The following is a 13,592-nucleotide window of genomic DNA, read 5'->3' as shown; positions in this document are numbered from 1 at the left end:
TGCCCAGTCCACTCGGCGCTGGCCTGATGCATCCCGCAACAAACCTAGAAAGCTGCTGACCATCGGAGCTTGAGCCAGCCAGTCAGCGGGAATCTCTGCTGCCCTCTTTGGGCATCCCACCCCTTGCGTCGCAGGGTCCAGGCGGATAGAGTTTTCGACGAGAAGGGACAGACGCAGACAGGGAGTGCGAAACCGGGAAACCGCTCACGCCATGGCCACCGCCGGTGCCTTCACGGGTCCCCGGGACTCGACAAACTCAGTCTCGAGCATCCGCTCAGGCAGCCGTCACCAGCTCAAGCGATCCATCACCGAGCTCACTTCGCCCGTCAAGCTGAGCCGGCGCAAGGAGAAGGAACGCGAGCGCGACCGAGACCGCTATCATGACGACCGCGCCCCGCAGTCGCACTACATATCCATATCCCATCCCGTGTCGGTGAGCCCGTATTACCAAGGTCGGGCATCGGTTGAGATCATGCCTCGGTCGGAGGGCGTCACGCCCATGATGAGCCCTGACCAGAGTCGGCGGCCAAGCGTCATGCTGGCCAGGGAGGAGGAGAATAGGAATGGCAACGCGGCTGTTCCCGTGGAACCCAAATTGAATAAGGAGGAGAAGCTCAAGGAGGATCAGGCAAAGTCATCCTCGCAGGTCGAGTAAGTTGCTCCAGTATCATGGTCTATCACAGCACGATGCTAATACAGACTGCTCAGGGGCCTGAAGCAATCACTCGTCGAACTCGGTACGTTCTCGACATCGACGGCCCGACGACTCGACGAGACCTACTACGCCGTTCTCGAAAAGATGACTACGCTCCAATCCACCGTGTCAGTCCTTAAGGAGCTGGCAGAGGAGTCCCAGAGTATCCATAACAACTTTGAGAAGGACGCGCGCGAGATCGAAAACGACATCACGGCACAGATTGCGTCGATGGGGCAATTTAAAGAACATCAGGACAATATCGAATCCCTCCAGGCTCGAATCCAAGATGGCCGTGCCAGAATCCGGGCCTTGAGTGATCGGGTTGATATTGTCCGTGAACGAGTTGAGCTCTGGGAGCGTCTCGATAAGGAGTCCCAGGACAAGACGCGACTGAGGCTGAGGGCCATCATGATCTGCATGTCTGTCATCATGCTGACAATGCTTGTTCTATTCTTTGGCGCCCAATACTTGTCGCCAAGCGGGGACATTGTGAGCAATGAGAGCTCAGAAACGCCCCATATTGCTGAATCCATCGTCGAGTCCCGGAAGGAGGCAGGTCATACAGTACTACCGCCCACCACGCATGAGGGAGACGAAGCATATCTGCGGAGGAGGCATGAGGATGGAGGAGAAATACTGCATGCATTCGATGAACTGTGATGCCATTTGTTCTTGGCATATTTTGAGGCGCTCTTGACAAGCTTGCTTTACTGCTGTACGATTCATGATACCCATATTGGCGCGCAATACTACGTAGCATACAGATTGAGGACTTGGCGCGTATCTCTTGGCTGGAAGATGTCACAGTATTGGTATCAGCCAAGGCCGTTGTTACAACCATGCAGCCGGATCAGAAGCCCTATTTACCGTACAATCCATCAACTAGACGAGCTGAGCCATCCAGTGCCGTCACATCTCGGAGCTGCCGTCTGACCAAGTCCCTTTCCCCACCGCCGAGCCGGTATCCCGGCGGCCTTCTCCGCGCTGTCTTGTCTTGTCTTGTCTTGGGATTGGAACCTTTGCCGCAGCCGCCGCCAAGCATCCAAACTCATTTTGGTAAAATCCTCGCGTGCATGGCCTTGGAGTACGTAACAGTGGGACAAGCCACTTTGGAAACAAGGCCGAGCGGCTACTCTGACAGGAATCAAGCATGTTGCTTGTTTTGTCAGAGGCATTGCTAGGTTGGGGGATGCAGGGTTACCCTACCCTGCATCTATTTGTTTTCGGCAGAGAGCCGAAACGGAGGGAGACTTGTGGAAATTGATCAATAACTGTATGGGGACTAATAGGGAGTTTGGCACGTCTGCTTGCATTGGACTGCATCACCTGCTATTAACTAATGTCTGATGTTTACTTGTTCGTCTCATTTTCTCTACCAGCATCTAGCTTGCCGACGGAATGTAAGGGTCAACGAGTCTTAGCACAACAAACACACAATAATGGGGAATCATCCCATAAATAGATATCCACAAGCACCAGAAACTACCGGATGTGCTGCGCCAGACTGGTGTCGTGCCGTTTATCCCGAACGTTGGTACGCGGATGGTCACCGTTGACCCAACCCAGGGGATTGGGAATCGCCACCTGCTCCGTCATGTAGATACCCTCGTCGCGAGAAGCAAGTGTTTGTTTGCTGGGAAGTTGGTTCATGTCTCATGTCTCAGCAATCTTGACGGGTGTCACCAAACTGATGAACCCTGTTGTGGGATCTGAGACGTCCAGTGTAATTCCGCGGATATTGTGCCTGAGGGGTTCAAGACAGATCGTTGAATTCCAATTGAAGTGATAGGGTCTTCCTTTTGAACATGCAAATTGTGAATTAGACCTCATCTACTTTGTTCTCCCCGTTCACAGTCAGCCTTGCTGTGAGTTAGGCCGAGATGAGCAGAGTTTGGGCGCCATTTTGAAGCCACGATTGGCCTGCTCGTAATACCGTATTGTCGAGGAGCAAACAGTAAGAGTAACTCTCCAAGACGGTTGTGAATGGGGCAGAGGTCACCCAGTAATCTCTGTTAGCGCGACCCTTGTCAGGAACAGCCACGATGCACAACTCCAAGAGTGGATGCCATCGTGGCTAACATTGGCCAAGGTCACCTCACAATCTAGCAGACATTTTGATCTTCGGCCCGTTAAATCCGAATCAGCAACGGGCAGATATGACAAGTCGTCGCTTGCCCAACAAGCCGTCATTACATGCCTCTCAGAACGGAGAATCAGCACGTAGAAAAGATAGCAGAAGCTCAACCGGAGAAAATCTGGAGGAAACACGGACTTTGCCATGCTTGTGGTACGGCAAAAAGATTCCGATAAAACAGGGCTGTGAGAGTCTGGGCGAGTGGCTTGGGACTTGGCGGCACACGTCATGCCCCTCACTTTGGCGCTTTGCACGCGCAAGTGCCCAGGACGAGCTGGTGACCTTGTAAAAGACGCCCAGTGCAAGAATATATAAGAAAAAAACAGGGCGTCAACACTTGGAAGAGACTCATATTCCTCTTCTTCTTGATAGTGAGCGACATACGTGACCAATAGGGGTGACGCGGCTTTGAAAAGGTTGCAGTGCATCAGCAGCAGGAAAGACTGACGTAGTTGCTGCCCAGAAGCACAGAGCTCCTCCTTCTGCTCGAGTCAACCAACGCCCAGTACCAGACTTGACCACGACGAGCCTGGAGCTGACAGCAGCCAGCCCCGCCAAACCCAAGTATCGTCCTGGGCTTTCCGCGTACCGACGGATAATCAACTTGACCTACCAGGGCCCATCTTGGCAATATCTCTCTTCTGAAACCCGCCCAGAATCCGACTTGACCAAGTCATTGGCATCTTCCCCTCCTCCACCGACTCCTCCCCGACGGCGTCATCTCCCCTCCTCATCCTCACGAACCGAGTCCCCTAAAGCTTCAGTCGAATACCTGCCTTGTTACGAGCCATGGCTGCTGAGGCCGGAGACAAGCCCGCGGCCGTCGATGGCGCTGCCCCCGAGGCGACACCAAATTCCACCGTCGAACTGCCCGCCCGAACGACGAAACGAGATGCTACGCCGCCGCCAGGCCAGTCGCTCACCGGAAAGCAGGAGCACTGTGAGTCGCGACGCGTTCGACATACTTGACAGGCGCTGATACATGACAGACCTCAAGCGAGAGCTCATCTCTGAGCAGGTAAAATGGGAGATTAACGAGCTCAACTCCACGACGGCCCTCCAGCGCTTCGGCGCGCCCTTCCGCTCCGACCACGGCGAGGTCTCCCCCCAAGAATCTGAGCTGCCTATTCTGCGATACATCTTTGTCCATCATGTCCGCGACTTTCCCTTCCTAGACAAGGCGCGCGAGAAGGAATTCTGGCAAGACAAGCTCCAGGTGGTGAGTAACGAGTATTCGGCAGCATTGAAATTAGCGCTTACAACCCTGTGTACAGTTCCTCGAGTCCTTTGCAGGCAAGTCAATCTCATCCTCTGAGGATCGCCTGGAGGAGACGAAACGCCGAAAGCTCGCCATTAAAGCTAGAAAACTTGTTGAGTTGATGATGGTCTCCGGAATCGGAACATCATCTGGTTTTGAAGAGCGCATTCGATTTTCGGAGATTGAGATCGTGGATAGCAATGCTATCGAGACTGGGGTGATGCACACCCTGCCTGAGGGGAACTACATCAACGGCTGGGATGTCAACGTTGCCGGTGTGCGCGTCACTCAAGTTAAGCATACGATTCGAAAGCATAAGCACGCCGAGTTCATCCTGAGGGTAAAAAAGAAGGGAGAGTTGGAATACTACGTTGGCCGGAGGTACAGCGACTTTGCAAAGCTTCATAGGCGACTGCGCAATGAGCTTCCTGGTCGAGTACTGCCGGATATGCCTAAGAAGAATAAGTCCGACACGACAACGACCGCCTTGACATCTGTATTCAGCAATGGAAACGACTCAGATGCTTCCTCCATCTCTTCAGTATCAACCCGGGTAACTGGTCTTGCCCTCGCTCCCGACGGCTCATCATCAATGCTGTCACCCGGTAAGGCGATCATTCATCTCTGTGATATTCATACTGACACACGTCAAGGTCATCGCAGGGCCGGTTCAGCGGCTTCTTTCCGATCAAGCCGCTCAAGGGGACTTAATTCGCCCAAAATTCCTTCACCGCGAGCATCTACTGAGGGAGGAAGACTAAGTCCAGGTGTTGTTCCAAGCCCCGACAAAGAGGTACGCTTCATCCTGGGATCACTTGATATCATCAACTAACTTGGTACAGACTGCTGTCGTTCTCTGGCGCGAGAACCAGCGTATCTCACTCCGGGCCTTAATTCGATCTCTCCTACACAACCCCCAGGTCGCCAATACAAACGCCATGCAGGAGTTCTTGACTGGTGAACCCATCACCCCGACAGATGAAGACGTAGAGGACATTATCCGGAGAAAGGCTGTCGACGAGAAGCGCATGGAAGAACAGAAGCAATTCTACGAGATTGCCCGGAAACGAGCTGCTGAGCTTGATGAGTACATGGAACAGTGAGTATCTCTGGTTGTAGAATGATGCATCGACTAACACGTTTAGGTTCCGCCGAGACATTGTCGAACGCAATGGACTCACAATGCTCTTCAAGGAGATCAAGGAAAAGGAAACAATCCCTGACCTCAGCATTCAGTATCGAAAGTTTGCCGAGTGGCTTCGTATTGAGATTGCCGCCGTCATCTATCACCTTTTCCTTGCCGAGGACAACTCTCCTGAGCTTTTCGCACAAGCGAAGCGTATTCACTCTCTCATCCCGTACTCACTCATGAAGAACGTGATTCGAATCGCCAACCCAGCTGCCGTCATGTCGGGCGTTCTCGACATCTTCCTGGCTCAGCCCTTTGGCACACGGTCGTTGATGCAGAGAATCTTCTCTCTGACTCTGAACGATGGTATCAGGAGCTTCCAGAAATCGATCGATATTCTGAGTACTAAGATCGGTGACCCAGTCTTCTCAGACAAGCTGTACAAGTACACGCATTCAGAAGAGCACATCAAGTTGGCTATTCGCGAGGAGGCCGAGGCGGATGATGTGGACCTGATTGTGGCAATCTTGAGGTCAGACCTCATCGAGCCAGGGCTGACAGGAGAGCAAATCCAGAGGCTCTACAATGCCTACGTCGCATTCAACAATGCTGTCGAAAACATTGATGAAGAGTTGCGCCAGGGAGCCGAGCTGTTTTCATACCTGAAGCAGTACCTGAAGCTCTGCACTCGACAGCGGGACAAGGAGATGATGCTTCAGTTGATTGAAGAGCCTGTGACATTGCAGCTTTTCCGGGATCTCTTTACGATCTTCTACGAACCTCTTGTGCGAGTCTACAAGTCGGCAAACGTCTACAACAGTGTCACAGACTTTGCTGTATTTATCGATGACATGATTCAGGTAAGATACAGAATGAGGCGTGAGCCGGAAAACCGTGGCTAACTTGTTTCCAGGTTGTCGACAAGTGCAGAGAGCAAGACGCTTCTGCCGATCCCAACCAAACTGTTCAAGCATTCATCGATCTTTGTCAAAGGCATGAGCATAACTTTTACAAGTTTGTTCATGAAGTTCACACACATGACAATGGCCTCTTTACCCAGCTCATGGGCTGGATCGAGGGCATCCTTGAGTTCCTGCGAAAGGGTCCAAAGAACGGAACTCTCAACGTCAACGCATTATTCGAGGGCGGTGTTAGTACGGGACTGCTAGACAAGACCAAGGCAATCGAGGAGATCAATGCACTCATCGCATGGCAAGAAGCACGAAAGAAGTGGCACAATGACAAGACGCGGCAGAAGATGGCGGCAGAAGGACATGTGGGAAGTGACATGATGCCCACTGGAATGGCCTTTAACTCATCAGACTTTGGGCTTGATAGCGACGACCTTGAAGACATGGCATACGACGATGGGTCTGATTCGGAGCTAGAAGCGGAGCAAGAGGATGAGATGGACCCCATCGAAGCTGAGAGACGACGCAGAGCCAAGCGACAGGATCGCTTACGGCGAAGTGCAGGAGAGCCAGTGAAACCTCCAGTTGGCGAGGTTCACAAGCTGACGGAGAATTTCCTGGTCATGCTGCGGGACGTTTTGGCGGATTAGCTTTCAAGATATCCATTTTGCTTGTTTTCACGGTTGATCGAGTTTCGATCAGGGTAAGGAGTTGCGTTGATTATTACAACAAGAAAGTTGGTTGAAGACGGAGGAATAGAGTATACTGAACAAGATTATGAGCATCATACAATTGGCCTCCATGAATGAGACTCTGATCGGACGTGAGGATGACCTGGGAGAGCCGGACTTTGAAGACCGGCGGGTTCTCCTAGCTTCTCGGCTTTGTATCCGGGCCGGTCGTGATAGTGGATCCGACAGCACATGCCGAGCTATAGGAGCGCCGGGAACGGCGGGGGGGAGGAGCCGAAGGGAAAATGCTTCCGGTTCGGCACGTGATGAGCTGTAAGTTCTCGTCGTCATGGATTCTCGACAGCGAATTCTCCCGAACCCTGGGGCGAGGAAGCGAGGTTGGAGGCAGAGAATGGTAGAGGAGAGCCCGATTTATAGAAATAACAATGACTGACAGCCAATTGGCAGTGTGACCTGCACCTCGGCCCAGGATTCGACTTTCACTTGCAGCAGCGTCAAGATGTCCGGGGAATTTGTCGCTGTAACTGCAGCGACTACAGTGGCTGACTGACCTGTGACCTGTGGGCGAGTGGCCTGTGTGCTGATAATAAGCTAACGCTGATTGGCCGGATCAACCGAGGAGCCGAGAGAATCCGTCCCGGTAGAGCCTCGCGGCGTGCGCCCAAAAAACGTCAAGGGAAATGTCGATTGGCTAAACATCATCCCTCCCAAAAGTTCAAACCTGCCTTTGCTCGCTCGTCCGCCACCCGAGCCCTTCGATAACCCTTCGATTCTCTCGCGGATGCAGCTTGGTGATACCGACTTGGATTGATCATGGCTTCTTCTATGGCAATGAGGAGATTGGCCGCTGGCCCTGCTGTGAGTAGCTGCCCGCGAACCCCCCCGGTCCGTCCTGCGCCTGTCGTGATGGCATCATCATGGTAGCGGTTTGTCCGTTACTTGTCGCGAGGAGCTCTCCGGGGCCTCATTGTGCTTTGCTAACCATTGAGAACAGTTCTCGCGGGCCGCGAGGTTCCCTTCCAGAGCTTTCTCTACTACCCGACCAGTTGGTATGACATCTTGACCGAATCTCCCTGATTGCCGCCACATGCTGACCTGGATCTTCTACAGCTCGAGTCATCGCCAATGGTCCTCTCCGTGCTAAGGAGGCCTCTCCTTTTGTGAGCACCAAGTACGCCGTCATCGTATGTCTCCCTCCCGCCTGCCCGCGCGGCCAGGAATCGTTAGAATCTCGCCAATTGACACTTTTCCCCAGGACCACGAGTACGATGCCCTCGTCGTTGGTGCCGGTGGTGCCGGTCTGCGAGCCGCCTTCGGTCTTGCTGAGGCCGGTTTCAACACTGCCTGTATCTCCAAGCTGTTCCCGACCCGAAGCCACACTGTCGCTGCTCAGGGTGGTATTAACGCCGCCCTCGGTAACATGCACGAGGACGACTGGCGATGGCACATGTACGATACCGTCAAGGGTTCCGACTGGCTGGGTGACCAGGACGCTATTCACTACATGACGCGCGAGGCTCCCGCTTCCATTATCGAGCTTGAGAACTACGGCTGCCCCTTCTCGCGAACCGAGGAAGGCAAGATGTGAGAATTGCCTCCAAAACTACACATTTTCAGCTGCTAACGCCTCACAGCTACCAGCGAGCTTTCGGTGGTCAGTCCAAGGAGTACGGCAAGGGTGGCCAGGCCTACCGATGCTGTGCTGCCGCTGACCGAACCGGCCACGCCCTCCTCCACACCCTCTACGGCCAGTCCCTCCGCCACAAGACCAACTACTTCATCGAGTACTTCGCCCTCGACCTGATCATGCAGGACGGTGAGTGCCGCGGTGTCCTCGCCTACAACCAGGAGGACGGCACTCTGCACCGATTCCTCGCCAACCACACTGTCCTCGCCACCGGTGGTTACGGCCGAGCCTACTTCAGCTGCACTTCCGCCCACACTTGCACTGGTGACGGTATGGCCATGGTCGCCCGTGCCGGTCTCCCCAACCAGGATCTCGAGTTCGTCCAGTTCCACCCTACCGGTATCTACGGCGCCGGCTGCCTGATCACTGAGGGTGCTCGTGGTGAGGGTGGTTTCCTCCTCAACTCCGAGGGTGAGCGATTCATGGAGCGATATGCCCCCACTGCCCGCGATCTTGCTTCTCGTGACGTCGTCTCCCGATCCATGACCATGGAGATCCGTGACGGCCGTGGTGTCGGTGCTGAGAAGGACCACATCTTCCTCCAGCTGAGCCATCTGCCCGCCGAGATTCTTGCTGAGCGTCTGCCCGGTATCTCTGAGACTGCCGGTATTTTCGCCGGTGTCGATGTCCGCAAGCAGCCCATTCCCGTTCTTCCCACCGTCCACTACAACATGGGTGGTATCCCTACCCGATACACCGGTGAGGTCCTCACCGTCGATGAGCAGGGCGAGGACAAGGTTGTCCCTGGCCTGTACGCTTGCGGTGAGGCTGCTTGCGTGTCTGTCCACGGTGCTAACCGTCTGGGTGCCAACTCCCTGCTGGATCTTGTCGTCTTTGGCCGTGCCGTTTCCCACACCATCCGTGACAAGTTCAACCCCGGCGATGCCCTGAAGCCCACTGCTGCTGATGCCGGTGCCGAGCACATCGAGGTCCTCGACAAGGTCCGAACCGCCGACGGCTCCAAGAGCACCGCTGAGATCCGTCTTGCTATGCAGAAGGCCATGCAGACTGAGGTCAGCGTGTTCCGAACCCAGGAGAGCTTGGACGAGGGTGTCCGCAAGATGAAGGAGATTGATGCCCTGTACGCCGATGTTGGCATGAAGGACCGCAGCATGATCTGGAACTCTGATCTCGTCGAGACTCTTGAGCTCCGAAACCTCCTGACTTGCGCGTAGGTTAACATGATACCCCTTCCAGTAGTGACTTGCTAACACAGTGTCATAGTATGCAAACCGCCACCTCCGCCGCCAACCGAAAGGAGTCTCGTGGTGCCCACGCCCGCGAGGATTACCCCGACCGAGACGACAAGAACTGGATGAAGCACACCCTCTCCTTCCAGAAGGAGCCCCACGGCGAGGTCGAGCTCAAATACCGCAAGGTCATCTCCACCACCCTGGACGAGGCCGAGTGCAAGCCCGTGCCGCCCTTCAAGCGTGTATACTAAGTGGGTGCGGTCTGGAACGTCGAGGAGTTATTTAGATTGTTGGGAAACTTGACATGATTCTACGCAAGGCAGCGTCTCCTTTGTGGCAAGATGTGCAATATATATCCGTTAGGGGAGTGGCATCAAGAAGGGAAGAGAAAGCGAGAGGTTGGTCCCCGGGGGTCACGACGGAGGCCCTTGAAGAGGAGGGGGCGTGTATTTGTCGGTTTTTTGTAGCCCAGGTTAAAAGAATTGAAAAAAGAGCAGTTTTTTTGTCCTATCTTTGGTTTCTGTGTCAACTGGTGTTGGTGAAGAGGGCAGTTGGATCTGCTCGGCTGTCTGCGGCTGAGCCTCCTTGGTGACGATGACCATGTCGTTCTTGTTGTCGACACAATCTTGTCACTTGCTGGGGAAGAGTGAGGAGTAGTAATGGCATCGGCGTCAGATGGGATTCTGGAAAAAGACATGGGTGTTTATGGACCAGTCTAAGGAATAGTTGACGCGCCCCTTATGATAGCCAGGCACCTCTCCTTGGCCAATTTTCAATAAGGATGGTAAAAAAGATATGATATGGTTTTAGATTGGTTTAAAAAAGGATTCGCTAAGGCTTAATGAATTATCTGGTATCGTTGTGTTAAGATCCAAAGTGCAACCGTGAAGTGTGAGTTCAGAATATGACAGCACTACCAACGGCGCAGCTGCCACAACGGCCTCCATGCATGGCAATTTCAAACCCGATACTTGTTTCAATATCAGAAGAAGGTGCTCGAATGCAAAGCTTATCTAATAGTTTGGATTTCTCTCTCCCATATGAAGTTTGATTCTGTGCCTGAACATTAACAATCAGTAATTGCCCATCTCTCACAAGTTACCCTATACTTTTAATGATCTCACAGTAAACATTTTTCAACGACAGGTACTCACGTTGATAAAAATAGAGCGCCTGCTTCCCGCCATGTCAAAAATGTATTTATAAACCACCGAGCCAACGGAAGGTACTGATGAGTCTTAGGTAGGTCGACGTTACAGCACATGCCTCGCAAGGCGCGTATCGTGGTTGTGGCTAAAGTCAATCTGGACCCACCCTGGTTATCGGGTGGGGCCCCGCATCTTGCCCGATCTCCCACTCTCTTGAGACAATGGTGATTCTGGGTGCAGGGCATGATACAATCAAAGACTTCGCAGAGCTCGAAGCAAGGGTTTATAGGGGTAAATAAAAATGGAATTCCGGCTGCTCCGGATCATGTAGAATGCGGAAGGGTGCTAGCCCCCACCGCATCGGGGGGGGATGGCACACCAGGCCGTCGGAGCTTAATCCTGCCATTTTGATCTGGTAATTTCTCAATCAAAAGATGACTCTAATGAGATTGAAAGATATGATGATATAGAAGAGAGATCTGGCTATCTATTGATATTATTCTTGTATTTTATTTCTATGTATTAATGATCTGTGTCGTTGCTGTAAAGTGAGCACTGCTCTACGATGAGGTGCCCCCAAGCGGGGGACATAAAACATGAGACTCAGGGAGGTGAGGGCACAGCCAATTCAGTCTCGTGTATTTTGTCCCCCGCTAGCCCCCGAGAAGCTGCCCAGGAAGGTCTGCAATCAGAAACTAACGCACAGGCCTGGGGCCTTTGCCCTATGAGTTTACTTTTCGGAGGCGGATATCACCGAAGAAAGCAGTTTGGCGCAGCGGAAGCGCGCCGGGCTCATAACCCGGAGGTCTCAGGATCGAAACCTGAAACTGCTACGGTTCTTTTTTTGCCATTTGTGACATCTTTTTGGTGTTTTAATCATGTCCTTTCGTTGTTTTTCCATGTACTATGGCCTGGGTACCTTTTTTCGTATTTGGGGCTGAGTTACTACCTCTGATATGGCTCCCTTGCCCAAAAGACTGTAAGAAAAGGTCATATATTGTTTCTCGTGCCGTTGGCAAAAAAGAAACTGCCATTTCTAACCAACCCTACGGCTGGAGGCTCTGGAACAATACTCTCCCTTTCGCACCCTCAGCTCTGGGCTTGGGGTTGATATTCATAGCTGAAAGCAGCTTCTTACCCGGATTAGCTGCCTGGGGTTGGGTGTTGCCAGATGCAAGTTGCATTGCTCTGTAAGTGTCGACTCCCTTTCTTTGGAGCAAACACACCTGTGTCTCTACAGCTCTTTTGCTTTCAGCCACGATGAGGTGACCACACCTGTGGCCAGTACCGTCAACTATTGATAGCACATGTGTCAGTTCAATCCTTACTCCAAGTGGTAAAAGCCATATCACAATCTAACGACCATGATGCCTGTCCAATGTGAGGTCTGCCCAAGTCCCCAAAGCAGCACCTGAAAGCGCACGTGACGAGTCAAAAATAGCGATTGGGCAGGGCTTGGGGCGAGCCGTTGGAGATTTGTGGGGCCATCCACGAGCCGCCAGTGCCACGTGACATCCACAATCGTCAATTCCAAGGGGCTGACGTCGAGTCTTATGCAGTTATCCTCCTCCCCCTATGTCGAGTCTCTTTGGCTCCTTATTAGATACAATCGATTGTGATGTATTGAATATGTGTGCGATTTAAATTCTTCACCCGCGCATACTTGCAAGGGCTCTATACAATGGGCCCCTGAAAATCTTTGAACTAGTACTACTGGTTCTAGAGTATCGTTCAAAGCCTTATCCAAGTCCGTTGCTAGAGTTCTCTTTAGAGGGTCTCTCGGAATCTTCTTCGGAGAATTTGATGGGTGGTGTTGTGGGCGCTCTCAGCGGCGTCCCCAACAGCGTCTTCTGCAACGGCTCACACAGCACCTTTAACTCGGAACCAGGCATGAATTGACTGGCTGAACTCTATCTTCTGATTGGCCAGTACCTAAAAATATGGTCCACATAAGGGTAGGAGGAAAACTGCGCCGGAACTTGATCCAGGATTATCAACACTCTGGAATCGCCTCAAATGACAAAAAGAAAAGCCCCGAGATGCTCAGAAATGGCAAAAAAAGACCGTAGCAGTTTCAGGTTTCGATCCTGAGACCTCCGGGTTATGAGCCCGGCGCGCTTCCGCTGCGCCAAACTGCTTTCTTCGGTTGAGAGGCGCTTTGTTTTTCTCGTACTTGAATGTGGGCTCTGTTCAGGGGTCGCTTGGGACAAATCCGGTCCCATAAACCTCATGTCATAATGCTCCGGCTCAAGTTCATCCCACCAGCTGTTACGCAGTGATAGAGCTCCTTTGAAACTGTACAGTGGGTAAATATTATTATATGCATATTGGGACTACAATGAAATGCTGAAAAGGGTATACTGAGACACTGAAATCTACAGAAGATGGGTAGACCCATTTTGTAGTCTCCCCCTGACGAACAGGTGATGGACGAAATATTGTACCAATATTGAAACGACCTTTAGGGCTTTATTTTTCTTTGAGGTCTTCAAGTGAAGGCCCAGACGTATGAGTATTGTGAATAAGCAATCGGGGGTTAAATGCAATGCAAACATTTCTCTGCCCTAACAAACACCCACCATAGGCCAACAGGGTCACCAGCGCGTTTTCGCCCTCACGGCCCCTCTCGATTCTTGGGTGCGCAAATGGGAGAACCTCCTCTTTTTCGTCGCCCTAAATCTTGGTCTTTCCTCCCTCCACATCACTCCCTCCCGTCACAGCATTCCTCCAAGCCAACGCACGG

The 13,592-nt window shown here is 52.5% G+C and overlaps 3 protein-coding genes and 2 non-coding genes across 5 annotated transcripts; 4 read left to right on the top strand and 1 right to left on the bottom strand.

Annotated features, from left to right (window-relative positions):
* Positions 1–211: 211 nt before the first annotated feature.
* LRP88_10074 (uncharacterized protein) lies at positions 212–1,835 on the top strand (the record flags this gene model as incomplete). The annotated part of the gene is made up of 4 exons (XM_083246544.1): positions 212–651; positions 709–1,186; positions 1,462–1,688; positions 1,802–1,835. 4 exons carry the CDS (start codon positions 212–214, stop codon positions 1,833–1,835), a joined length of 1,179 nt encoding a protein of 392 aa, XP_083097657.1.
* A 1,785-nt stretch (positions 1,836–3,620) lies between these two features.
* Positions 3,621–6,779, top strand: LRP88_10073 (PX domain-containing protein; the record flags this gene model as incomplete). Its single annotated transcript, XM_083246543.1, has 7 exons — positions 3,621–3,771; positions 3,821–4,050; positions 4,106–4,694; positions 4,743–4,882; positions 4,932–5,176; positions 5,235–6,078; positions 6,132–6,779. 7 exons carry the CDS (start codon positions 3,621–3,623, stop codon positions 6,777–6,779), a joined length of 2,847 nt encoding a protein of 948 aa, XP_083097656.1.
* An 867-nt stretch (positions 6,780–7,646) lies between these two features.
* LRP88_10072 (FAD binding domain-containing protein) lies at positions 7,647–9,952 on the top strand (the record flags this gene model as incomplete). The annotated part of the gene is made up of 6 exons (XM_083246542.1): positions 7,647–7,679; positions 7,816–7,870; positions 7,932–8,005; positions 8,077–8,405; positions 8,456–9,679; positions 9,733–9,952. The coding sequence occupies 6 exons, from the start codon at positions 7,647–7,649 to the stop codon at positions 9,950–9,952; spliced, it is 1,935 nt and encodes a 644-aa protein (XP_083097655.1).
* A 1,658-nt stretch (positions 9,953–11,610) lies between these two features.
* On the top strand, positions 11,611–11,682 carry LRP88_10071. The gene has a single exon. It is a non-coding gene; the product is annotated as a tRNA-Met (tRNA).
* Positions 11,683–12,915: 1,233 nt separating this feature from the next.
* Positions 12,916–12,987, bottom strand: LRP88_10070. The gene has a single exon. It is a non-coding gene; the product is annotated as a tRNA-Met (tRNA).
* Positions 12,988–13,592: the final 605 nt, after the last annotated feature.

Source organism: Fusarium phalaenopsidis (genome assembly GCF_050370095.1).
Source record: "Fusarium phalaenopsidis strain FUZ10S chromosome Unknown contig_32304, whole genome shotgun sequence".
Lineage (NCBI taxonomy): Eukaryota > Fungi > Ascomycota > Sordariomycetes > Hypocreales > Nectriaceae > Fusarium > Fusarium phalaenopsidis.
The sequence above is the reverse complement of the archived record's forward strand: the minus strand, read 5'-3'. Positions and strand labels throughout refer to the sequence as shown.